Below are 27454 nucleotides of genomic sequence, written 5' to 3' on the forward strand. Positions count from 1 at the left end.
ATTTAATCCTAAGTAAAACTATTTTGAAGTCGATATATTTTGATCCTATTTGGATAGTCCATTTTGATGATTGATTGTCCGATCGTTTGTCTGGCCATATGATCTGATGATTTGTCGTCGATTTGGGAGTTTATCGTCCAGTTTGATAGTTGGTCGTTTGGTTTGTTACTTGTCTGTTCGTGTAGATGACCTATATATAGTGGTCTCGCAGTTGACTATTCAGACTGATGGCCCACCGTTTGGTTTGTTAGCTGGTCGTCTGGGTTGATGGTCTATCATCTGGTCTGTTAGATGACCATCCGAGTTGATGATCTGCCGTTTGGTTTGATAATTAGTTGTCCAATTCGTCATCTGGTCTATTAGTTGATCGTTTGGGCTAAAGGTCCGCTTTTGATCTGTTAGTGACTATCTAGGTTGATGGCTTGCTATCAAATCTATTAGTTACCCGTTTATATAATTGTCACGAGATTTATGGTTGACCGAACAGTCATACAATACATATCATAATTAATTTGAAAGTTAGAGAAAATGTTTCTAGATTTTGCAATTATCCATACTTAGACAACTTGATACATGGATTAGACATTTAAGAAGTACTTGGTTTCTTAGATGGTGCATACTAAGATTCAAGTTACGTAAAAAGTTACTCACGATTTAACAAGTTTTAATACAAATAGAATATGAAAAATGTAAACTAAAAATTATTAGAATATATTTAATTGATGTAAAATTGCTTTAATTAAGTTGCAAATTTATGTAAACGTTTGATCATAACATTTTCTTATATCAATGTTTTGCACCCACCATTTTCACAACTTTCAATTAGGTCGCATATATTACCCGGTTAGCAGTTTCATCAAATAGTCTTCCCACAGCACTTTGTCAGCTATAAACATATTAGCACGTTTCTCCTTCAAGTTTTTATTTTGATCACATTATCCATTTTCTTAATTGGCCTTATTTGATAGCGCTAACTTTGAACTTTGGAAGAATCTTCTGTTGTTTAAATATATTACACAAAATCTGGTTTTATTTGGTTATGTGGATTAAATATACATATATATCTTCTGTATCTAAACTTTTTATAAGGTGAAAACTTTTTTTCCATTTGTGTATATATAAAAAAACTGTTTATATTTTATATAAAAAAACTCAAAACGGAACAAACTTTCAAAGCATTATAAATTAATTCCATGCAATAGGTATAAGAAGTGAAAAAAAAACATATAAAGAAAGAAGGAGGAGATGAATGGTTAGAGATGGAGAGAGAATGGTACGAGGAGAGAGAATGGTACGAGGAGAGAGTCACAACACAATGTGAGACTGAGAATATAATAGACAAGGTAGGAACGTGTTCTGTGACGAAGAAGATGATGAAGTACGAGACCAGTTGCAAATTATAGTCAAATTCAACACAGCTTTATAAAATTTTCAGTTTTTTTATGGACTTTTAAATTAAATATATTTAATAAAGATTAAATCAGGCTAAAAGGGTTCACATTTAATCGAGGTTTCAAATTTTAAAACCCTAATCTTATATTTCATTAGACATATTGAAGCCTCCCATTAACCTAAATTAACATATTTTGACAATTATACGAGGATGTATGAAGAAAAGTGTGGAAGGGAAAATTATTCAGAGATTTGTGGTGTGGGCCCATGGGACATTAATAATGGCATGAATGAAGACCCTAAAAATTGTGATAAAAAATTATAAAATAAAGAAAATAACGAGAACAGAGTCAGATTAAAAATTTGGACACTCTGATCATATGCAATAAAAATTTGGACACTCAGATCATATGCAAAACGTGTGTAGTCAAAATAAGACGAGTCATACTGTAATATAATACATGTTTGTTTGGTTGGACGGAAAGAAAGAGACAAAGAAATGAAATGAGTAGCATGGTGTTGTTGGTCTATATATATTGGAGTATAAGGTTGAAGACATGGAAAAGTAAGAAGTAAAAAAGTGATTTTTGAAGAAGAAGGAAAAGAGATGACGGAGGAGCAGCAAATAGACCAAAGGAGTGGCTTCTGCCCTTCCAACTCAGTCTTCTACAGCAAGAGAAAACCACTCCCACTCCCTCCCAACAACGCCGTCGACGTCACCACCTTCATCTCTTCCCGAGCCCACCGTGGAACCACCGCCTTCATCGACGCCGCCACAGGCCACCACCTCAGCTACACCCAACTATGGCGATCGGTGGAGGGAGTGGCCGGCTCCCTCTGGGACATGGGGATCCGAAAGGGCAACGTGGTCCTTCTCCTCTCTCCCAACTCCATCGACTTCCCGGTGGTGTGCCTCGCCATCATGTCCCTGGGCGCCGTCATCACCACCACCAACCCCCTCAACACCACGCGGGAAATCGCCAAGCAGATCGCCGATTCCAAGCCCCTCCTCGCCTTCACCACCTCTCTCTTGCTCGCCAAACTCACCCAGGCAGCACCCTCTCTACCCATCGTTCTCATGGACTCCACCACTCATCCACCCATTCCCAACGCCAAAATTGTAGCCACGCTCCACGACATGGCCCAGAAGGAACCCAGTGCTCAACGCGTGAGAGAGCGCGTGGAGCAGGATGACACGGCCACGCTGCTCTACTCCTCCGGCACCACGGGACCCAGCAAGGGCGTGCTTTCCTCCCACCGGAACCTCATAGCCATGGTCCAAATCGTCCTCGGTCGCTTCCACGTTGATGACAACGAAACCTACATCTGCACGGTCCCCATGTTTCACATATACGGTCTCGTCGCCTTCGCCACCGGCCTCCTAGCCTCCGGCTCCACCATCGTCGTCCTCTCCAAGTTCGAGATGCACGACATGCTCTCTGCCATCCAGAGGTTCCGCGCCACCTACCTCCCCCTGGTTCCACCCATTCTGGTTGCCATGCTCAACAACGCCGACGCCATCAAGAAAAAGTACGATATCAAGTCCCTGCATTCGGTTCTATCCGGCGGGGCTCCCTTGAGTAAGGAGGTCATAGAGGGGTTTGTCGACAAGTACCCCAACGTCACCATACTTCAGGGTTATGGTTTGACGGAATCCACCGGTGTTGGGGCCTCCACCGACTCCTTGGAGGAGAGTCGCAGATACGGCACCGCGGGCCTCTTGTCGCCGGGCACCCAAGCCATGATTGTCGACCCTGACTCCGGCCAGTCGCTTCCGGTTAACCGCACCGGTGAGCTCTGGCTGAGGGGCCCCACCATCATGAAAGGTGAGGAATCATTAATTATTCAACTTTTCTTTTCCTACTACTTTTTCTTTTGAAGTCCTGTTCATACTCATCCAAGTGGTGTTGTTACGTCACTCTCTGATGTCTTTTCTCTGGGGAAATTCTTTTATATATAACGTTTTTATAATTAATAGTGCGTTGTCCTTGAAAAGGAATACGGACACGGACTTTTATTACAAATACTATACACATTATATGACTGCAAAAATAGGCATCAAACGACCCATTTCTCATGTTGTCCCTACTTTTAAATATAACGTGAATCATTATTTTTTTAAATATATGGTATGATGGATTTCGGTTGATGGATAGATAAATAAACCTTTTTACTTTTGTGAATAGTAAGTGGGTGAAATTGTGATGATTTGGTGTATAATATTAACATTGAATTGGTGGGGATGGCAGGATATTTCAGCAACGAAGAGGCGACGACATCAACCCTTGATTCAAAAGGATGGTTAAGAACAGGGGATGTTTGCTACATTGACAGTGATGGATTTATATTTATTGTGGATCGATTAAAGGAGCTTATAAAATACAAGGGATATCAGGTAATTAAACTAAATCATGAATGGTGGATAAAGCAACGATTGTTATGAAGAAAAAAGGGAGATGAGTTGAGATGGTGTTGTTGATGTTTGTTTCAGGTACCTCCAGCAGAACTTGAGGCCTTGTTACTGACTCATGATGCTATTTTAGATGCTGCTGTTATCCCGTAAGTCTTTGAATTTCATCCATCTGCAAATATAAACTGTAAGAGCAGTGAATGAATGTAGTTTGGTGATGAACAGGTATCCAGATAAGGAGGCTGGGCAGTTTCCGATGGCATACGTGGTGAGGAAGGATGGAAGTAGCCTGTCGGAAAGCCAAGTCATGGATTTTGTTGCAGAACAGGTTGGTCGTAGTTTCGACAAACACCAGTGCTGCCTTGTTTTACTGTTATTATAATGATATATTTGAATCTTTTTACGTAGTATTATTAAATTCTGAAGATTCTGTTTCTGTGGGTTGCACATTAATTACAGGTGGCTCCCTACAAGCGGATTCGAAAAGTTGCGTTTATCTCTTCCATACCTAAAAATCCATCTGGCAAAATTCTTCGCAAGGATCTCATCAAGCTTGCAACTTCTAAACTATGAGCAGATAATATGCATGCATGCATGCATCACTCTTCTTTCTTCAACACTCACCAATGTATTATTCTTAGCGGGAATAAAATTGTCTTGGTGATGGAAATAATATTTTCTGTCATTTTTGTGTGATCAAACTTGTACAAACATTTAAATACAATTCCTAAAATCCTACATTTCGCCCCCACCAAATTCTTTGTTTATAGTTTTTCATAAGAAAAGTTATGAAATTTTATTTCTGTTATTATTTTAGGAATAATTTTTTTATGGCCAATTACTGTTAAAAAACTAATGGACGTGGGCCTCTCCATGCTTAGTTCATCCTAAAATAGAAGACTAACGGACGACGATGATCCTGATATGTCATCCGCATAGCCTTAGTCTTCCCTCCCACCGGACTCAGAAGAAAGTACCCTTAGTCTTTCCTCCCGTCGGACTTCGAAGAAAACACTCCGGTCGACATTATTATCTTAGAATGAAAAGAGAGATTGAACGCTCAGAAGCACAAGACAGGAGAAATGAGAGTGTGAAAAAGATAACGATCTCCCTTCCCAATAGCTGAAAAAACAGTTTTTGCTGGTGCATCTCAATCGTTAAAATATCCTGATCCGACGGTCTATAGTATGTGACCTTTCGTTTCTAGCCAATGCATAAATCTCTAGGATCCACGTGTCTTATCCTCACCGGCCTACGCACCTCTTCCAATGGAAAATTTGCTTGGACAATAATAATCATTAGGATCGCGATATTCCAACAACGCCAATTTGACAAAGATTTGACAACGTCACGTGTCAAGTTTTAATTGGTCGAATTTGAATGTTTTTTTTAATTTAAAATCTGATTTGGAATGGGTTGAAGTTTGGATTCCGAAACTGTCCTCTTCGTTTTCGAACTCTATCTTCTCTCCTTATCACTGTCTTCTCTCTCCATTTTAGGGATTTGAATTTCATTTCAACTTCTCTCTTCATAGCAGTGTTCTCCCTCCTCCATTTTTGCAGTTGTTTGTTCGTCATCATTGAAAGACCAAGTTAAGGTGTTTCTGGGTTGAGAGGTGAGTTCCTGCACCATTGACAAAGAACTGATGTTGTTGTAATCGATTACAGGGAGCTGGTAATCGCTTACCAGTAGAAAAATCTCCTTTTGTACCGAAAGTTGAAGAGTGCTACCCAGACGTGGCTTAAGCACTCCCCAGGAATATTTTGGATTCGTTATGACTGTCTTTTGAAGGTTTTATGGATGGATCATTAATGGAACACTTCAAGTTGGAATACTTCAATATTAAACAAATATAAACGAAATAATGAAGGGTATTGAGTAATGAAAAATTATAACAATATTAAAAAGCACATACATTAATAAAAAAACGTAATGACATTTCACGAAACAACAAGTTTTGAAATGAAAAGATACATAACAGTATACAATGAAATGTAATCTAAGAAGATGGTTGTCGATCAAATTGATTGCAGAAGTTAATAACTTCTTCCTCTACGAGTTGTGCAAAAATTGTCATGAACTTGAACTACCTTGGTTCAAACACCTATAAGTGGTTTTCTCCAATTGAGGTGAGGTGCATAACCCATGCTGTCAACTTTGACCTTTGCTGACTATTTTAATCATAACTTTTTCCACAGACCTCCAAATGATGTGATTCTTTTTTTATTAGAAAGTAGACTCAAATATCTTTCCAATGACTACTAATTTATAATTTTTGGAAACCTGAGTAGGTGCAGTTAATTCTTTAAAGTTAACGTTTTATATATTTCTACCACCTCTAACCTTTGCTAGTTGTTTTGCTCATAACTTTCTCCACCGAACTCCAAATGCGTTGATTCTTGTTTTGTTGGAAAGCTCTTTGAGTCTAGATTCCAACAAAACAAGAATCAAGTCATTTGGAGTTCGGTGGAGAAAGTTAAGAATAAAACAAGTAGCAAAGTTCAGAAAAACAGAGTTGGGGAGCAGTGTTCATCTAGATGGGGAGTACAGTTGAAGTTTTTGTACAAATTACCCTTTTTCCTCTGGTAATCGATTAAAAGACCCCTGTAATCGATTACAAGAGGAAAAAGGGTAATTTGTATCGAAACTTCAACTGTACTCCCCAGCTAGATGAACACTGCTCCCCATTCTCTATTTTTGTTGAATTTTTCCTTTTTTGAGATGGGTGAGTGAGTTCAATGTTATTCGATGAGCTCTCTGCACCAATAATGAGGTTAGGTCATTGATTTCTTCAAAATAAAAATGTTCATTTAGGTGGTTTTCTCCAATTGAGGTGATGTGCATAACCCATGCTGTCAACTTTGACCTTTACTGACTATTTTAATCATAACTTTTTCCACAGACCTCCAAATGATGTGATTCTTTTTTTATTAGAAATTAGACTCAAATATCTTTCCAATGACTACTAATTTATAATTTTTGGACACCTGAGTAGGTGCAGTTAATTCCTTAAAGTTAACGTTTTATATATTTCTACCACCTCTGACTTTTGCTGGTTGTTTTCCTCAAAACTTTCTCCACCGAACTCCAAATGAGTTGATTCTTGTTTTGTTGGAAAGATCTTTGAGTCTAGATTCCAACAAAACAAGAATCAAGTCATTTGGAGTTCGGTGGAGAAATTTAAGAACAAAACAAGTAGCAAAGGTCAGAAAAACAGAGTTTGGGAGCAATGTTCATCTAGCTCGGGAGTACAGTTGAAGTTTCTGTACAAATTACGCTTTTTCCTCTGCTAATCGATTACAAGACCCCTGTAATCGATTACCAAAAGAAAATGGGTATTTTGTACAGAAACTTCAACTGTACTCCCTAGCTAGATGAACACTACTCCCCATTCTCTATTTTTGTTGAATTTTTCATTTTTTGGGATGGGTGAGTGAGTTAAACGTTATTGGGTGTGCTCCCTGCACCAGTGGAAAAATCCCCTTTTGTACCAAAAGTTAAGGAGTGCTACCCAGACATGGCTGAAGCACTCCCCAACAGTCCTGACGACTGTGTTTTCAAGTTTTTATGGATTGATCCCCCTGTTGGCCATGGTTTAAGGTGTCCATAACAAGCAATTTCGAGTTTGGTGAGTCCTATGTGGATGGAAGACCCACGAAGGTTGTTTATAGGTTGAGAAGTGACGTTCTGCACCATTGTTTATAGGTTGTTTATACGAAAAAACAATACCTTTGGAGAAATGATGCCAACAAAACCACTCGCTAACCAAAGAGGAAGGAACAATGCACCTAAGCGACGAAGGAACAACGGTGTCAGCGGAAAAACGAGAGCTTTGGAGAAATGGCGCACAGAAAGCACTTCAATGGCGGAGAGAGAGAGAGAGACGACTTCCTCCAAAGACACTGGTGGACCCAAGCGACGGACGAACAACGGTGGACAGAGACACCACTTCAATGACGGAGAGAGTTTCAAAGGAAGGAACTTCAATGACGGAGATAGAATTTTGAAGGATCTTTCGGTGAAGGGGGAGAGAAAGTTTCGAAAAGATAGAGAGAGAGTTTCGAAAATGAGGAAAGAGACTTTTGCAGGGTTTCTGAAAAGCGCCAAAAAGTTTCTGAAAATTATTCCAAAAATGCCCTCCAAAACAAAATGAATCTTTAAACAAAATTTAATAAAAACAACCAATGACAGTGAGACACGTGTTGTTGTCAAATTGTTGTCAAAAATATGTTGTTGAAGAAACGTTTTCCTAATCATTAATGAAAAATTAATGAGAATAATTAATAAGAATAATTAATAAGAATAATAAAAGTTATTAATTGATAATTAATAAAAGTAATAAAAATTATCAATGGGTAATTAGTAAATCAGATCCATTTGTAAGCCCGTCACATCAAAAATCCTTTAATTATTTCAAAGTTATTTTCAGTATATAAATTTCATTTAACATTTTCTTCTAAATTAATTAGCACGTATTTTATTAACTTATAATAATTTTATGTTGAAAAAAATGTAACTATATTACAATGGTTAAAATTAATTTTTTATATTAAAATGTAACATCACTACCAAACAATATAATTTATCTATAAATAATTACATATACAAATATAATTTACCTATAAATAATTAGATACGGATTTAAATCCATAAATAAATAAACTATTGTATACGATTCTTTTTTATAAGTAATGACTAAAAAATTTACCGGGAAATTTGTAAATAAAGTAAATGAAACAAATTTATTTAATAATTTTACAGACTTAAAAATAAATAATTATTAAAAATTAAAACATTTTTTTCACTGACCTCGTCTCTCCCGCTCAATCTCTGAAACTTTCCCTCTCAATTTTTTCGCGGAAACTTTAAGTCAGCTCCCTCAAACTCTCGCACTGTCGCAGTCCTTCACTTCACTGAGCTCACTCTCGCAGTCGTTCACTCTCAGGTGACTCCCCAAACTAGGTCGTCCACTCCGTAATGTCGTCTTCTCGCGCTGACTGACAGAGAAGAAGAACCTTCTTCTCGCGCTCACTCACTCTTCCTTCTTGTGGAGTTCGTTTCATTGACTTGGTAAGTAATCTTGTTGGTTTATTCATAGATTCCGAAATTCCTAAAATCCGAAAACCCTAACCCTCTCTTGTTTGTTCCGTTTGGCACAAAATGGTCTCTGTTGTGGTTCGCGTGTTATGTGTGCAAGACGTTGGTGCATTGTTATGGAGGCGAGGGTGTTGCGTTTTGGGAAGATTCATAGTGGTATTAAGGTATGTTACGTTGTTTGGGTTGTTTTTTATTTGACCAAGGCTTGTACACATATCTCTTTGTCTTACTTATTGTAGTGCTTCGCTAGCTGGCATAGTATCCAATATTCATTAAATTGACCGTTGAAGTGGGACAAACCGAAATATATTTAGAGGTCTCTGGTGCTGGTCTGAAGGCATAGTTATTGATAACCAGAGGGCTCGTTGTTTTGCACTGAGAATGATTTTCATTACCTTCTTATCTTTCTCTTTGAAAATTTAATTTTTATTGTTGGGATCCTTAGTCTAGTTGGATTGTGACGTTAGCTTTTGTAAGGCCCAATCGTGCAAGTACCATTTGTGTCTGACTAATAAACTAGTTTGGTATCGAAGTTCAACTATGCGAATTAAGTGGGTTCATCACAGCAAAAGTTAGTTAAAGATTATGAAGGTGACTAATAAATAGAATGTTGCAATTTATTGTGATTTTTGGCTGTGTGCTGTATGCTGTTTGGTTCACACACATGCATAAAATTGAAATATGTAATATGCATTGTTGTCCATTTTATTTTATATTAATGCAAATATTTGGCTCTTTTGAGAAAATCAATGTTTATTATTTTCAAATGTTCAAGAAGTACTTTAAAGTTAAAGCTCAAAATAAGAGGTTTAAAACAATGTAGTTGCTTGGAAATTTTCAATTTTTTTGAAGCTTAAAAGAAGATTGTATGGTAGAAAAATAGAGTAAGATAGAGAGCAGAGGACTTAAATTATTTTAGGTTTCTTTATGGTAGGCTTTGCATAGGGCAACTATCCTAATATAGAGTCGTGTATTAACTGTTGCCTAATTTTTTGTTAATTGGTATATGTATAGATTGTTAATTGGTATATGTATAGACCATGGATCAATTTCCATCAAATCATGCATGGATGTATGATAGGAATCATAGAGAAAGAGGTGCTTTGAAGGTATCTTTTGTATTTGGAGTTGAAGAGTTTATATTGTGAACAAGACCGTTATCATAATGATGGGGGAGTTCGATGTCCATGTATTAAGTGTGACTGTACAAAGATTTTGGAGAAAAGAGTTGTGAAGGTTCACCTTTACAAACATGGTTTGAAGCCTAATTATTTGATTTGGACTGATCATGGTGAACAAATGCCTGAAGGTGATTTAGATAATGATGGAACTTCAATGAGTGTGGAGACGGATGGTGAACGAAATGACCAATTTATGTTGATGCAAGACATGATACATGATGTTGATCGATGCACATCATCCTCTGCCTGTGTTGCTTCTAATCAATCAACTCCCACCACAAATGTTACACCATCACCTCCTATAAATATCCCAGGCACACATTCAAGTTCAACAGTTAATGAACTTAATGTGGAAGAGGAGGGTAAGAATATATATAATAAATTATTGTATTTGACCAATTTAATGTTGCTAGATCAATTTGTTGTATTCTAATGTTTAAATCGTACTTTGTTAGAAGGTAAAAATCCTAATTGGATGGGAGATATAGTTTGGAATGATTTGTTGGAGAAGTGGAAGAAGCCTACTTATCGAAGAAAGTGTGATATAGCTAAGAAAAATCGTGGATCTGAAAAAGGGGGAGTTTGTACAAAGGAGGATTTATTAGTGTACATGACCACGCTATTCGTTTGGTATGACGTCTTTATATATTTTAAATTCATTTATATACTGAATAACAATTGTTTACTTTATAAATTTCTTTATTTCTAGTTGGTCGTTCAGTCCATGTTGATGAAATCTTTCAACAAACACATATCCGTCAGACAACAAGGGATTTTGTAGATGAGAGATTTAGGCGGACATATGTTAGTTTCTATCAACTCTATTATATTTTACACATTAAGTATTTACTATATTAACGCAAACATTTAATATTTCAATAGGATGAATTTCAAATTAAATATTCTCAAGTAGTATCTAAAATTGCATCTGTTGGTATCTCACAATGCAGTCCCCTAGACCCTGCTAAAGAGAAAAGACTAAGAAATAAATGTTGTTAGAGGCAGCAGGCGGAAAGCACAAGGGACGTGTATATGGGATTTGGCATGTTGATTCTCATAATGATTGTGTTGACCGTTACTTACAACAAGCGAAAGTATCTTCAAGTAAGCAAGTAAATGCAAAGGAGTTTTTATTCAACTTCAAACTCAATTAGCATATATTGAGGAACGAATTCTACAAATCAATTTCAAACCAGATTTGACACCTTACGCGCAATTATCCCGTATCTTCCGCCTTCTGCAGCAGCGATTGCACAAAATTTCTCAAACGTCGGAACAACAAAATTAGTCGCAGGACAATGATCAAGTACAACCACAATAGTAACTACGAGATGAAAAAAATCTTTATCATGATTATTAGTATTGAGAATCGTAAACTCTATGTTTGACTTCTTATCAACCTTACACTTTATTTATGAGTATTAATCATTTCTATTTTATAATGTTTGGATTTTAGGGATTTTAATGAATATTGTTTGATTGTTCTATGAATATTGTTTAAATTTTATAATGTTTGGTTAATGGGCATTTCTTTGATATAAAACTATTGTTTGTTTCAATGTCTAGGTCTATATAATTGTTCTAACAAAGTTGTTTTAAATATATTTATAAGTAATTATTTACAAATTTATCTGAACGTAATTATTTGTGGTAAATTCGTACATAATTATCTAATGATTTATTTCTACGTAATTATTTACAAAATTTATTTGTATGTAATTATTTACTGATAAGTTTTCCTACGATATCCTTTTTGATTTCACGTTTTGTAACTATTACTGTATATAAACTTTCCATTCCATTGAATTAGGTTGTATCAACTATCCTTTTTCCAATTGTTTTTTTTTCAACTCTGTCTAGCTTGTTTTGACGTTTCAACATGTTCGATTTCTCTTTTCAATTCTAGTTATCTTAATACATCATTTTCCCACCTTTACATGACAATGTATTTTTTAATTTTGTTTGAATCAATTATGTCATGATAAGTTTAAGTTAAAAATATATATGAGAAATCACCTAAAATAATAACATCATTTACTAGTGTTTTTTTATGAAAGTTTTCAATATAAAGAAAACATGACATGTGAACGCATGATAAATAAATAATAATTGAACTTAGTTTATAAGTAAGAGTAGAATGTTGTATTTGAGATGTGAAAAACTAGATATAAAATGTCAACAATTCTGGAATATTAAAATGGAAAAGTTAATAGAAATATTTGTTTATATCCCTATTTATCAATTTAAATAAACGGTTTATGTTCTTTAAGTTCCTTATATTTATTTAGTTGTTTTTTATTTTATTTTCAGAAATGTTTCCTTATTATTTACTGTGTTATTCATCTTGTGTTTATTTTCTCAACCAATATTTTGTCGTGAGAGTGAATTTGGAAATAAAATTTGTGAGAATTAGTATAGAATTGTATTAACGTGACAAATTAAAAAAATTTATTTTCAAATTCACTCTCATTTACCTCCAAATTTACTTAAATAAACGACTAAAAAATTTATCTTCAAATCCTCTCAAATCCTCTGAATTCCACTCTTTTCAAATCCACTCTTTTAAACATTTCGTTAGAACTGTACTTTCAATTAAGTAAAAATTTTACATTTAAAAACTTCGTAATTGAAGTATTTTACATTACGATTCGCTTTACGTGACTCATTTGTCTGATCAAAAATTTATGAACATAAAATATCAAAATGGGTAAACTTTGTTTTCATGTATTTTCATAAAAAGAATTCAATTAATTATTGTCTTAAATTATACGTCATTTGAAAGCTCACCTCGTATAGTTTATGACTACCAATCACAGCTGTTATTGTTTCAAAATATTTATTGTAAAAATATTTAAATTAATTTCAATGGAAAAAGTTATATGAACAGGTATTTTCTTTGTTGAATGTTGAGAGTTTGCTTTGAAAGTATAATTATATTTTCATTACATTCAATCCTTTATAAATTTATATTCTTTCAACTATAGTTTTATTTACTTGAATTCGTTCAGTTTTAATTATTGATATCATTTTACAATAAAATATTTTCTCTATTGAAGATATAATTTTTAAATCACGTAAAATATGGTTTTCAAATTGTTTATTTATTTAATTCCGTATAAGCTGTGGACATTGATGAAAGGCAAGCAATTGGGCCAAAATGGGCTGGGAAAGGTAGCCAGCCCAGTCCAAAAGGACTTGTAGACGACCAATTGGTATTCTTGAAGTCTTTGCAGGGAAATGAAAACTTTGGAACCAAGGCATGTATAACATTAATAAGAATTATATAGGAGATTAGGAAGCAGAAGCACCTAGCAGCAGTAGCATCGTCGTCGTCGTCATCATCATCTTCTGGAAAGATCATAAGCCTGCAATCCATCTCCAGTGACTCACGGTGAGCACTTATTCTTCCTTTTATTTTCCTCCTAGGCTCTCTAGAATCTTCCGAACGCAGATCTCTTATATTTCTTCCTCTCTCACTTCTTGCGCCTCTTTACTTTAGCCACGCCAACTTCCTCTACTCAACCTATGTACAACCTTCCTCTGCTAAAATCTCTCGCAACCTTCAATCGCACTTTAATATACTGTTCCTAATTTATTTATGGATTCTACTTTTTCTTTTTGAAAAAAAAATTCAGAATTCCCCGATTCATCTGTCAAATTCTTTTCATATTTTATTTTCCCCCCGATTGAAATGGGCTATCAAAACCTCGCCAATCTTTTATATACCTAATTACTTTAGCGAATCTTGAATATATTTTTTTTGCTGTGTTGCTCTGCGTTTAATTTTATTGGATGTGAGCATAGCCAAATTCACGTGTGATTGCATGTGCATCATACAACATTATTTTGATGGTTGCTAGATGTTTTTATGGTTGAGAAATGTATCATCAACATCTGTTCGTTCCCGAAAACCTAATTGATGTGTCCAATGACATCGAGGTTCTTGATGACTATCTTCACATTTTATATTGGAATTTCTGAGATAACTTGCTATCTGCTGGGTTTTTTTATAGTTTGGTTTAATGACTGAATATGGAGCGTTACTGGGTTTTATATTGCATATTTTTGCACGCTGATGTGTTTTAGCATTGCCGGCCATACCAACTTAGTGTGTTCTTTTTGCGATTTTTGCTGCGCTCTCCTGTTCTTATACTGATGCGTTGATGAATCTCTTTCTCTCTTTGGGTGATTAATATGCCCATCATCTGCATTGTGTTGAGTTGCAGCTACTTTGGTATCCTTTTGTCTGGGTTAGTTCTGTCGACTTCCTTGGTCCAACACATTTGCAGCTGAACCGACAGATGGCGGATCAGTTCTCCAATGAAGGCTCCAGTACTGGAAATATTTCAGCAGAGTGTTCAGATTCAACTGTTCAGCTCAATATCAAAACTCTAGATTCCCGCATCTACAGTTTTCAAGTGAACAAAAATGTAAGCTATAATATCCAATACTGTCATTCTTGTCCTTTTTTGAGTCATATTGAGGTAAATATCAATAACTGCGTGCATAACCCTCAAACTGGTTCCAAAATCGTTTCAGATGCCTGTTTCATTGTTCAAAGAGAAAATTGCAAATGAAATTGGTGTTCCAGTTAGTCAGCAACGATTGATATTTAGAGGAAAAGTCTTAAAGGATGAGCATGTTCTTTCTGAGTATCGTATCCTTCAAATTGCATTTTTTTTACTGACAACTTCAAGCTTAACAGACCTGGATTTTTCTCAGTTTTAAAATAATTTGTTTCATCATGAAGTGAACGCATTATATATGTTCCGTGTCTTTTCTTTTTCTTTTCTTTTCAACACCCTTATTAGTTTGGCTTTGGAAATTGGGATTGCTTGACAGAAGGAAATTCTGTGACCCCTATAGCAGAATTTTTTAATTATATGGTGAAATGAGTTAGTATTTTGAAATCAAACCGTGATACTCATCCCTGTTTTATAATCAAATCCTTAACCATTTAAGATGTTGAGAATGGGCATACATTGCATTTAGTTGAAAGACAACCAAATCAGCCACAGGCTTCTGGTACGAGTGCTGATGAGCACACTGGTACAAGTAGTAACCAAGGTTTAAATTCAGGTTGGTCCTTTTTATGTTTTTTATCTTCAGGTTTTAAGACATTATCGGACATCTACTGTAGTATTGTACTATGCTAGTGATAAATTTCGTTGTTTGGTAGGAAATGATGTGGGATCAGGGCCTCCTCGTAACCGTCTTGGGCAAATTTCACACAGTGTTGTTCTTGGGACATTTAACGTGGGGGAACAGGGTGAAGGAATTGTTCATGACATCACTCGGGTTTGTTATCATATTCTTTGTGTCTATCTTATTATGTAGTTCATAGTCTTGCATTCTATTCAGTTTCCAGGTAGGTATTGTTCATTACATACTTCTTTTTTTCAGGTTATTGGGCATGTTTTAAATTCTATTGGAAACGGCGGCCAAAGTACAGTAAATGGTCCTAATGCTGTGCAAACTTCTTCTGTTAGTACCATTTTTGCTTGAATAGATGATCATGCATTGTTTTATTTTCTATCATTTGTATGATTTCCTGGGGTATTGTATTCATATAATTAATTTTCTTAATCCTGAGTGACTGAGTTAGTTTTATCCATGTATTTTCTGATTTCTCCTTCATATTTGAGTTCTTCTTGCAACTTTGCATATTTAATTTTGCTTGCCTTGTTCAATCTCATTTTCTTGAATCATGAAGCAATATCTTGTGGTTTTTATATCAGGTGACTTGTGTTTTATAGAATAAAAGTGTTTATCCATTGTCCCAATAGTGTCAAACTCATGAATGTCTGATAAAAAAAAGTACCCAGTGAATGGTTATTTATCTTAATTTTGTAGTCTTTATTTTTCTGGTTCAACGGATATATATTTGTTTTTCCTTTCAATATTAACAGCGTGGTATTATTAAGCCCTCTTATGTGTTATTATCAGTTTAGTTTGTGAATAAAATTGATACAGAACACAGACTTGTACTGATACACTTTGAAGTCTCTAAATGTTGCTTTTCCTACCTGCACTATGCAATATATATCCTTTGAACTAGTCTGGTGTGTGTATCAGGCTCAACCAGGCAATGAAACTGAAGGAATTCGTGCTGGAAATCAAAACCCAGCAGGAAACCAGGCACCATCTGGACAGACATTTCATGGTCCAACATTTCAATCTGTATCTCATGTTCAGATTCCTGTGGCAGCAGGATCCATACCCCTCCCATCTCTCAATGCAGTGAGAACAAGACCTCTTTTTTGGCACTCCAATTTTTCTTGTGGAAATTTAACACATTCTTCATGTTATTTAGCTTTTTTTTCTTTCCCCTTCATTTCAGCCAATTCCTGATTCATTGAACACACTGATTGAGTTTATGAATCGCATGGAACAGACACTGACACAAAATGGTAATGATGTTATGATTGTTGCTCTTTTATTTTTTAATTTAAAATGAAATTAAAATATTTATAATTGCTTAATGCTTATGCAGGTTATCAGTCAAATTTTTCGTCAGCTAACCCTGGAGATCAGAGAGTGGAATTGCCTTCTAATACGCAAGGGATGCCGACTCTTGAAGCATTAAGTACTGTCTTGCGTCGTGCAGAGCGATTACTTGGTGGTCAAACTGTTGCTGCACTATCTGTAATGAACACATCCCATTCACAAATATTTGTTTTCCCCTAATAGTAAATACATTTTCTATTATCTGCAAGTATTGGATGTTTGCTACAAGTCTAAGACTTGTGTACGTTATAGAATTGCAACATAAGTTTAAATTTTGGGCAAAGTAAAAATTGCATGATTCTTGTAATCAGTAATACCTTGAAAGCATTAGTGCACCATGTATTTGTCTTTGGAGCAAATTGGATGTTGTTAGAATGACTACCATGTTGAGTATGCTCATTTCAATGGCTGATGGTGATTTTTTATTTATTTATGTGACTAAAAATAATCGGTAACTCATCCTAGTCTAGTGTTTCAATTAACTTGTTGATTCCAAATAAGCCTTTATTTTGATGTTGGAGCACTTACCAATTTTAGCAGGATTTGTCTCGGTGAACTGTGAGACATGCAATTTGAACTATCTTGTGAATTGATCAGTTTAGGGATGTCCACACTTATAAAACCTGAAGACATGTATTTATTTCATACTTATAAAACCTGAAGACTGCTGATATCTTACTGTCCATCCTTGTCCATAACCATATTAGCACATGTAATGATACGAAAATCTTACTTCTGTTTAACCCTGAAATGTTGTTATCATGAAGTGCATATCTCATTTAAGGTTTTGTTTGAGTGAACGTGTCTTACTATCTTCATTTATCTTATCTGATTATGTTTTACTTGTAATGTGCGACTCTAGCATATTGCAGGACGCTTGGAAAGAGAAAGAGCTTCTGCTGATCCACGTATAAGAGGTCAAATACAGTCAGAGTCAGCGCAAATAGGACTTGCTATGCAGCATTTGGGTGCACTTCTACTTGAACTTGGCCGAACAATGCTGACACTGCGTATGGGACAATCTTCTGTATGTTTTCGTTATTTTCTTAAGTGATTTGGTTTACTTTATTGTGTCAACGTGTCATTCATTCATTGACTACTTTCAAACTTCAGGTAGAATCAGTTGTTAACGCTGGACCAGCTGTTTACATTTCTCCATCAGGGCCAAATCCTATAATGGCGCAGGTTTGTCAGCTATTTTGATCTATTCTATGTTCATTCATGGTGAGGCCTCATGCCAAGCTTAGTTATTTAAGTACTGGCTGATGTTTTGGTTAAGTTGATTGATCCTTAATAAACTATACCTTGTTGATACTTAAATTTTAGTTTGCCTGATTTTGGTTAAAAAATTAGAAGCCCAATCAATGGTGTTCCTGTGGTGGCTGTATAGAAGGATGATTTTGTTGTCACTTTCCATGATTGAGGTTTTTAAATTGATGTCAACTTTCTTTGGCAGACCAAAGTGATGTCAACAGCATCTTTGTTAAATAAAATGTGTATTCAAATAAAGCTAACTTGGATTATGCATATTGGAATTTTAAAAACTAAACTTTTAGTATAAAATTAAATTAGTTTATTTTATTTGGTTGACAAGTTTCACTGAATAGTTGTTTTTGCTTTTTATTCCGAGATTCATGAGATGGAGTTTTAGAGGGATTCCATTTCCATTCCCTATACCATCTTTTCTCTTCCTCACCAGTGTAAAGAATCTAGGATTCAACCCAAAACCTTTGCTTACTTCATTCTTTCTCTTTAGTCTTTCCTCTGCCATGTGCTGTTTGCTAAATTAAAAAATTGTGGTTGAGAAGATAAGAAGTTTAAGATATTTAGATTATTAATGATTTAGTTAGAGGTGTTAGTTAAGTATAAGTAGGAGAAAAAGGACGGGAGAGATTAAGATGGGTTATCATTGTAAATTGAGGATTGCTCTTTGTATAAAGGGGAAAATTTTAGATGAGAGTTTTCTCTCCTATTCGTTGTTCTTTTCTTCCTATTCAATAAAAAAATTTCTTTTCTATCTTTTTTTAATTCATGCGGTTGATTGGGGATCTTACATGAACTTGAGATATGGTCAAATTATAGTATATAAGTATGTGTAAATCTCATATCATAAGCAAGTTGGGTTTGTAAGGTTGAATGAGATTTAATTATGGTTTCTTAGAGAGTATTAGAGCCCAACGACAAAGAAAAACTGTTATGTGCTTTCCCTGTGGGCTGATAAAAACTTGGTGAAATTTTCATCGAAATCATGTATGTTTTCCTATTTCTGATTATTCCCTACTGCCATAGTTCATGCCAAATGTACTGTTCACCACTGGCGTCACTGTTCTTCATCAGCAACTTCCTGACAAACCTTTTCTGGCTGAACTGGCGCCAGTTTACTGGTGAGCTTTCTTCAGTCAATCATACCGTTCAACTTTTTTATGGCAACCTTCTTCTGCCCGGAGACCACCACCACTGTGATGGTCAGTCTTGCTCTTCAACAATTACCGTGCCTTCTGAACAGTTTTGCTCCCCATAGTTGCCACACACTCTGAACATTTTTGCTTTCTAGCAGCAGCCTTGTCCTCTAAGCACTTTTTCTTTCTGACAACCGTTGGATCCTTCAATATTTGCTTTTCAAGGCATTTTTTTACTTTTGGCTACTGTCATTTCCTTTGATTATTGTTGCTTTATGGCAGCCACGGTGTCCTTTGTTCACTTTGCTCTCTGGCAACTGTTGGGTCTTCTGACCATTTTTAACAAGTTTAATTCGTGATACATATGCTCCATTTCGAGGGAAGTGTTAAAGATGCGATTTAAAATGATGAAGCATATTGAATATTTATTCTCAGTTTGACAGAGAGAAGTTTGTGTCCAGAAAACATCTACTTTGTCATTATTGAAGCTACAAAAACCAATTGGTTGACATGTTGACCAAGTCCCACGAACAGCCTTGTGTTGATGACATTTGTAACAAACGTATCTTGTATGCTCCAATTCGAGAGAAAGTATTAGAGATACAATATGATCAGGGTAGAGATATGATTTGGTTACATTACGTTCGAAGATGTGATATGATTTTATAGTAAAATTTCTTACCAAATAATTTTCATTATCATATATTGATTTTGTTTCTTATTATCGTAGCTCTTCTCCCTTATATAAGTATAATCTTATATACACAACACGAAATTTGTGGTATCCCTTCTTGGTTTCTCTCTTCTAAATATGCTACTACTAGTGTGGTATTATCCACGGTAACATATTGTCACAATACTTTCAATACATCCTTTATTTTTTTAAACTGCAAACTATTTATAATGATACAAAAATAATTGGTGTTAACTTCCCTCATAAGAAATACTGCCTTTGTTCCCATTTATAGAAAACAAAAGAGTAATTTTTCTTGATTCTTTTGGTAAGAAACATTGACCTAGTTTCAAACGTATTCCTTGTTAAATTACTGAGATACCCTACAATTATTAAAAGATGTATTTATGAGACAGTATTGTAGGGATAATTTTGGAATGAAACTATTATTTATGCTATCATTATTTAAAAATCACTAACTTAACCATATTCATTGCTCTTAGGAAATTGGCTCTTTTTTTCTTATAAATGGGAATGGAAGTAGTAGCAATGGTTGAAGACTGCCTATCCTAAGAAAAAGTAGATATAGAATCATTCAAACACTGTAAGTTGCCATACTAACAGGTGACAGTTCAGTCTAACAGACTAAATTATTTATCTAAGCATGTTGATAAATAATCAAGCATAGGACATGGCTGATAAAAAAAAACAAGCAGGGGACAGTGAGCTAATGTTGATTCATTAATGCCAAAAGCCTATTAGGTGAAAGCACGGTACAGGTTTTGCATTACATTTCATGACTCCTCATTCTAGAGTCTTTTGTTTGTGCTTGAAGGGTGGATAATGGGAATGTTCACTGACCTTGTAGTTGAAATTTAACTTTTATAATTAGGATAAGTATCAACTCTAGTCCGCTTGATGATAAAGGCTCTGATGCTGTTTCATGAACCAAAAAGATTGAAAGCTTTTTTTATATTAGATACCTAGCAAATGGTTCCTCCAATACCTCTTTGCTTTTGCTGACGAACTTAATTAAAACACTACTTTAGCAACCAAGTTTGATTAATCAGAGACCAACAAGACCATGTGGGTTAACTACAGAAGCATTTTCTGTCTCCCCAACTCCTTGTGATGTTGGAATTTCAGTTATCTGAATTTAAACTTTGTGCAATCCAGTTGTGGTTCACTAGGGGTGGGTAATTATGTGTGCTTATAGCAATTCAAATTACCAAAATCCACCTCGTGTTTTTGTGATCACGTTTCTATCTCTGTAATTTTATTGTCTACATTTGCTATTTCTAGGCCTAACGAAGTTCTGCTATTTTCAGCCTTTTCCACTTCAGACAAGCTCCCTCTTTGGTGGCCCACTTCCCTCCTCAACTCCTGGAAATTTGGGTTCCATTGGTATTGGAGGTGCTCCTAGGAACGTGAGCATTCATATACATGCTGGTAAATAAAAACTAATTGTATTTCAACCCATGAAATATTCAACTTTTATTAATTTTTCTTCATACCAGGTACCTCTGTTCCCATTGTTTCAGCAATTGGTTCTAGACCAAATAATGGGGAAGGGGCCCGAAGTGAACAGCTTAATGAGCCTGGTTCTGATGGTTCAAGTTCAACACGGCAATTACCTGTTAGAAATGTTATAGCCACAACTATCCCATCACACCCTCCTGGTGTTGGAGTCTCTAGTAGCACGCAAACTGGGTTCAGTGTTTCTTCTTCACAGCCACCTGATTCAGCTTCATTGTCGTCTGCTTTAGCTGAAATTAATGCTCGCCTTATGAATGTTGTTGGCAGTATGCAAGGAGATAACGCAGCTCCATCAGGTGATTACCATTTTTGGTTTCACTATATGCAGTCTTTTGATAGATTAGTATTTAATTTCAAAACATTTATTTGCATCCGGCCAGGTGAAATTGAATCAATCAGCAGGGACTCATCTTCCGGATCTGAATCAAGACCTTCTACACTAAATGCACAGCAAGATACCATGGAACCGAATTTCTTTGGGGCTTCCAGTGCTTCCTTAGTTGGCAGTTCGTCTGAAAGTGAGGTACAGAAAGTACTTTTGCGCATACCTGGTGATTCATCTGCCTCCTACATGAGTAGCTTTTAGTTGACTGATGTTTACCTCTCACCTCCAGCTCCAAACTGAGGCAGTCCAAACCTCTAGTAATGCTGAGAGAGATGTTTTAGTTGACGAATTTGTTTCTTCTTCCAAACAAGATTTACAAAGTTGTTCTAGTGGAGAAACTATTGTTAAACCAGAAAAAGATGGAGGCGTTTCAGCTGTCAGTGACGGACAAGATGTAACTGAACCTGCCAAGTCTGCTCCTCTAGGATTGGGTATGGGTGGCTTAGAGCGTAAGGTAAACTTATTGGTTATGGTTTTGTGAATAAGAAGCCTGAATTTCCCAATTGTTGTCCCATGCTACGCAAATTGTTTGTTTCCTATAATGTTGGAACTTGGAATAGTACTTTCATAATATTTGACAGACTGCTGAATGAGTCTTTTTATTGTCTTAAAACTTATATTTTCCTTTTGAAGTCATATTCTCTTACGAATTTCTCAGCATACACCATCCCTGTATATTGTCAATATGAACATATATAATCCATTATATATTGCTCCAAAGTAATCACTTCAAAGATCTTTTTAAAATTAGCATATGTGGTGTATAGGGCTTTGAATCTTGTGTACAAGCAATTGGAGAAATATTTTATAAAATGTATTAGTTAGAAACTGAAAAAAGTTTAGATTTAGGCTTTGGTTGTTTTGTGTTGCTTGTTAATAAGATGCCTCATTTGATGTTAGTATTTATCTATGGTGCATTGATATGATACACGTATGAGATATGATACGTATTTGATATGACAATATGGTTATTCTAAGAATTACATGATATGATATGTGCAAGATACATATTTAAAAATGTATAAAATTTCATAAAGCACAGTAAATATAAAACTGTAATTGTGCAAATATAAATCAAATCACATTTCTTAATCATTGTCAAAATAAAATTTATAAATTATTGTTATCATAAATTACTTTCTATTATTATGCCTAACATGAGTTTATAAAATAGAAATAAAAATTACTTTCTATTAGTTACATATAGGAAATAACATTATAAAACACATTACTTTTATAAAATAATTCATAGAGAACAATGTCCCTCTTTGGTTTATGAAGAAACAATGTTTATATGGTTCTATAGTACACATGTATGTTTCTTGTAGTTTTAATGGATATAAATGCTTTAAGTTCATCAACACATAGCCGTGAAGTATCCAACAGTATTGGTATCAAAAGTATTGGTATTTGTCGAAGATCTCACATTTACAGTAAATAAATGGAGGTTGTAAATCTCACATCTCACCTTACAAGTCTGATTTTAGAATTGAATTAGACTTATGGGAACAAATAGTAATGGTACTTCATAGGTTTGGATACTTTATTGACACGCACACATATATACAGGTGAAGTATCCTAGAGTATTAGTGTATCCAACATGGATTCATGAGGCAAATTGAAGAATAAGGGCTTTTATACACACACACACACTTCAATGTGTCCCTTTGACAATTTGCTGTGAATCCCATTCTGGAAGGCAAGCATTAGGGGTTGATGTAGTAGGATAGTTTCTTGAAATGATTTTTTTATTGTGATTTCGTAATTGACTGTTAAGATGTAGCAAGGATGTAATTGAATGTAATGTTTTGGGATTTTATAAAACTTTGTAGAAATTCTTGGAGCCCTTTGGTTTGAAAAATTATTTTCTATTTTCATTCACTTGAAAAACAAAAATGTCAACTTGTTCTCGAATGTGTAGTTTTCAATGATTTCTATTATGAAACAATGAAAGAAATGTTGTTTTAACATTTCGTCTGAAATTTTTAAATGTGAAAAATAAGTGCAATTTTTTTCAAACCGAAAGTTTAACATGATAATATGTTTGCCATTCTACCCTTCCAACAAAGTTGAAGCATCCCTGTCCTGGTGCCATCCACATGATGGGAGTGAAAGTATACCCATTCGCAATGACTGTGTGGGGGCATTCCTGTGTTGTTCTGGAAACATTTATATTTTAATAATTGACATCCAAGGGTGTGGAATGCGAATATTGGTTACAAATTGTAATACATGAACTTCTATGTTAGGTTTTCCTTTTGGTATCCTGTGGTCTAACAATGTGTTTGAATGGCTGAAAAACTAAAAAGAAGTCGTTTGGTGGCAGCAAAGTATTGTAAAGAAAAAGGGAAAGTGATGAACTTTTTAACTGTGAACTGTTACGTTAAATGGCTCATTATTAGCTCACAAGAGACCAGTTTAGTCCCTGAAAGATTTAAGGACGGTCACATTAGTCACTGAAAAATGAAAATGTTGGTCAATTTAGACGATATGAGTGATTGTATTGGTGCCAGTAAATGACTTATTTGGTCAACCTTTACATGAAAAGGTTATTTTCATCTTTTAATGACTAATGTGACTGATCCCAAATCTTTCAGGGCCCAAAATTTTACTTCATCCATTGTCAGAAGTGTTTTTTTCACATTAACACATTTGTGCATTAGCACGGATCCTTGGTTGTGATTTGGAATTCTATATATCTCTGATCTTCCTGATGATTATTACATCCATAACTATATTCTTGAATTACCCTTCGGAAATTTGCATGCCAAAACAGAAGCGAAACAGACCTCAACCTCCTGTGAGTAAAGTTGCTGATGATGGATCTTCTAGTTCTTCTGTCGATAAAAAGCAGACCAGAACAGATGGTCAACATATACTACAAACTCTCGCAAGTCATGGATCTGCTTTGAATTCAAGAAATGCTAATGGCCCATCCCAGCGACCCTTGCCTTCCAGTGATCGTCCCATTGATGTGGCTGGTTTAATGTCTCAGGCTTTACAAAGTCCTGCTTTGAATGGTTTGTTGGAAGGGGTTTCACAGCAAACTGGAGTTGACTCACCTGATGGTTTGAGAAATATGTTGCAGCAGTTCACTCAGAGCCCACAGCTGATGAATACAGTCAACCAAATTGTCCAACAGGTTGGCAGTCAGGATGTGGGGAATATGTTTGCTGGAGCAGAAAGAGGGCAGGGTGGTGGTATTGACATTTCAAGGATGTTTCAACAGATGATGCCCATTGTATCTCGAGCTCTTGGTGGGGCAAATCCTTCCTCACTGTTCTCTATTGAAGAAGCAGAACCTGGTGCACCCCACCAAGATGGAACGGTTAACAGAGATGAATATTCTGATAATCCAAGTTTACAGGTTTGTATCCATTTGGTAACAGAAATTCACTGGCTGTATTACTGCACCTCCGTGTTTAGTAATTTCTGTGAATTTTTTAGATCAATAAATTTTCTTACATGTTTTGGCACTAGATGGAAGTCCTCTTCTTTTGTTATTGGTTTACTGGAGGGTGTAATATTACATTTTTCCCCATTTATGAGGCGAGTTTCCTCTTTGACAGCAATTTAAAATCAAAATACATGGAGTATCATTAACATGTTGCATTTTTTTTGGATTTTTTCTTTTATGATATGTGCTGTCTGCATAATTTAGTAGTTTACTTTTTCTTATTGTGGGATTTGCTCGTCTTGGTGAGTAGTAGTTCTAGGTCCTACTAGGACTATTGGACCTTACTGGTCCTTCAGACATCCCCAAAAGAGACTTTTGGCTGCAGTGTCTTAAAAATGTAGTCGTTAACAATGGAGCTGCATATTAAGGAAATTAGGGGATGTTGTCCCTTCCAAAATTGGCAAAAGAGATTTTTTGCTGCATTCTTTTAAAATAGTAGCCATCAACAATGAAGCTGCAAAAATAATGGAATGATGGTTAAAATAATTTGGTCACAGCATGCTTTTTTTGGCCTTTTAAGGAAGGCCAATTTTCTTCCTCTTTCTTCTAATTATGTGTTGTCCATTATTTTTGAATGTGCTCCTTCTTTACTACACTTGTCCTACATTATAAATTCCCAATTCTCTTTTGTTGTATTTACTGTCAAAAAACAAACTTCCTCATGATTTTTATTTCGTGAAATTTTCAGCTTTAATTGCTGTTTGTAGCCTTTCTTATAAAACTTGGTTATATATTTGTGAGATATGGTGTTTTATGTTCTCATGAACTAGTTCTATGCCTACCCCAGCTCCCGGGCAAAGAACCTTAACAATCCATGAGTGGGAGGTATCTTTTTTGTTTTGTTAAACCTACTGCTTTTGCATCGTTAGCAGTTATTCCTAGTTCCATCTCTGTATGAGTGGAAGGTATCCTACACTATTTCTATTGTAAAGATGGAACAAAATGACTTTTGCAGCTGGGCCAGCCAGGATGACACAATTATGATTTAGGACCAAAAACTAAAGGCTAGGAAGGGGTGGGATGTAAATCAAGCCCTTTTCTGTTTTTTAGCAACTTTATTATTATGTAGTTAAATGATCTGAACATCACCCCAAACTAATTTTGTAAGTGAACATAGATTGCCTCTTAGCTCTTTTGGGAATGCCTAGCAATATTAATAATTTGTTTGCTAAGCTGAAATGCTATAGTTGTAGTCCTATTGTGACAATTTATTTTTGTTCTCCAGCTCGACCTTCAACCACTGGCTGAGAGGATTGAGCATTTGAGTCCTTCTGTAGATATTTTCGGTGCTGTAGCTGAAAATGCTGTCCAGCTATCTGGCTTGGGAAGCCTTTCTAATGATCTTCTGGACGAGTTATGCCACAATGAGAGTCTTGCCAGGGTAAGTAGTCCTTTATGTTGTGTTCTTTGGGAGCTGAAAGTTGTTTGTTGCACTGCCTAAATATACAAATAATTTCTTCTAAATTCTCGATGATTTATGCCCAGCCTCAAAAAAAAAATGTTCGTTGTGCAGGAATATGTAGATATGTTGCGATATGATGTAAGTAAGCTGCTCGAGGGACGGTCTGAAGCGGACAAATCCTAACTATAGTGTATGAATACACATTTTCTGCTCCCATTGCTTCTATTGTATCACAACTCTTGACCTTCCCGAAACTTCTAGAAAATGAGTTATGGCGTGTAGTGTCCTAAATAATTGATTAATCCTTAATTGATCTGGATCATTTTGACGGACTTCCAGATCATGTGTGAAAATTAACTTACACCACATGACAGACGGGTGTTTTAAATGTAGCGTTGAGAAGTTGACTATTTTTTCCCACACCTCACTAATTCTTCTCCCGCTTCCTGTTCATTCTGTAATGGAGATTCCGGAATCCGGAATGTAAGAATAAGAAAAGCACGTTTCATATGAGAATGGGAATGGGAGAAAAAGTGAGGTGGAGGAAATCGAAATCTGTTTAATGGCTTCCACTGCCGCGTTTTGTCTTTTCAGACTTACCCACTTTTGGGCTTAATTCAGACAGTGGATGTTTCATCAAATAGTCTTGTACTGCTAGCGCTACCATACATGGCTGAATCTCGTTGCATTACAACTGCGTTTATCTAGGATTGAAGTATATTTTATAGACCGAGGACTATTAGAAAAATATTCACCACTTCTGCCATGTACTAAACTCATGAGTTTTGGTATGTAAGATTATTTATTACTATTATTTCAAAATGATATGTCAATGTTACACATAGTTATACTCTTTACATTTCAAATATATATTTTTCTTCCGTCATTTAATCTTGAACAAGGTTTTTCATTCACTTTTCTTTTGATCATGTGAAACAGTGAAGGAAATAAATTAGATAAATTGATAAAAATGTTTATCTTTTATCTTTGGATAATAATGCATTTTCTATTGAA

At 35.4% G+C, this 27454-nt stretch overlaps 2 protein-coding genes and 1 long non-coding RNA gene across 5 annotated transcripts; all 3 read left to right on the top strand.

Moving 5' to 3' along the window:
• The first annotated feature begins 1847 nt into the window (after positions 1-1847).
• LOC124830298 (putative CoA ligase CCL5) lies at positions 1848-4558 on the top strand. The gene is made up of 5 exons (XM_088097267.1): positions 1848-3218; positions 3642-3787; positions 3884-3951; positions 4028-4130; positions 4262-4558. Exons 1-5 carry the CDS (start codon positions 2000-2002, stop codon positions 4373-4375), a joined length of 1650 nt encoding a protein of 549 aa, XP_087953393.1. The 5' UTR covers positions 1848-1999; the 3' UTR covers positions 4376-4558.
• A 4059-nt stretch (positions 4559-8617) lies between these two features.
• LOC148204764 (uncharacterized) lies at positions 8618-11589 on the top strand. 3 transcript variants are annotated; one of them, XR_015783820.1, is made up of 5 exons: positions 8618-8872; positions 9000-9063; positions 9914-10710; positions 10790-10884; positions 11031-11589. It is a non-coding gene; the product is annotated as an uncharacterized LOC148204764 (long non-coding RNA). The 3 variants fall into 3 exon arrangements; XR_015783819.1 differs by having other exon boundaries at positions 9914-10884; XR_015783818.1 differs by lacking the exons at positions 9914-10710; positions 10790-10884 and having other exon boundaries at positions 8619-8872.
• Positions 11590-13315: 1726 nt separating this feature from the next.
• On the top strand, positions 13316-27326 carry LOC124830299 (Ubiquitin-like superfamily protein). Its single transcript, XM_047303969.2, has 18 exons — positions 13316-13471; positions 14307-14510; positions 14620-14737; positions 15043-15159; positions 15260-15378; positions 15484-15564; positions 16156-16320; positions 16421-16490; positions 16574-16725; positions 17450-17614; positions 17701-17772; positions 20988-21108; positions 21177-21491; positions 21576-21718; positions 21810-22034; positions 24358-24948; positions 26264-26419; positions 26552-27326. The coding sequence occupies exons 2-18, from the start codon at positions 14382-14384 to the stop codon at positions 26621-26623; spliced, it is 2811 nt and encodes a 936-aa protein (XP_047159925.2). The 5' UTR covers positions 13316-13471; positions 14307-14381; the 3' UTR covers positions 26624-27326.
• Positions 27327-27454: the final 128 nt, after the last annotated feature.

The sequence above is a fragment of the Vigna umbellata genome, chromosome 1, assembly GCF_029865625.1.
Source record: "Vigna umbellata cultivar VRB3 chromosome 1, Vumbellata_1.0, whole genome shotgun sequence".
NCBI lineage: Eukaryota > Viridiplantae > Streptophyta > Magnoliopsida > Fabales > Fabaceae > Vigna > Vigna umbellata.

What these genes read in the sequence shown, in the direction of transcription:
- LOC124830298 (XM_088097267.1), top strand. Translation starts at nt 2,000, where the DNA reads ATGACGGAGGAGCAGCAAATAGACCAAAGGAGTGGCTTCTGCCCTTCC. An exon ending in GGGCCCCACCATCATGAAAG is followed by an intron (nt 3,219 to 3,641) that starts GTGAGGAATCAT and finishes TGGGGATGGCAG; the next exon opens with GATATTTCAGCAACGAAGAG. An exon ending in TGGATTTTGTTGCAGAACAG is followed by an intron (nt 4,131 to 4,261) that starts GTTGGTCGTAGT and finishes CATTAATTACAG; the next exon opens with GTGGCTCCCTACAAGCGGAT.
- LOC124830299 (XM_047303969.2), top strand. Translation starts at nt 14,382, where the DNA reads ATGGCGGATCAGTTCTCCAATGAAGGCTCCAGTACTGGAAATATTTCA. An exon ending in TAACCAAGGTTTAAATTCAG is followed by an intron (nt 15,160 to 15,259) that starts GTTGGTCCTTTT and finishes GTTGTTTGGTAG; the next exon opens with GAAATGATGTGGGATCAGGG. An exon ending in CCCTCCCATCTCTCAATGCA is followed by an intron (nt 16,321 to 16,420) that starts GTGAGAACAAGA and finishes CCTTCATTTCAG; the next exon opens with CCAATTCCTGATTCATTGAA.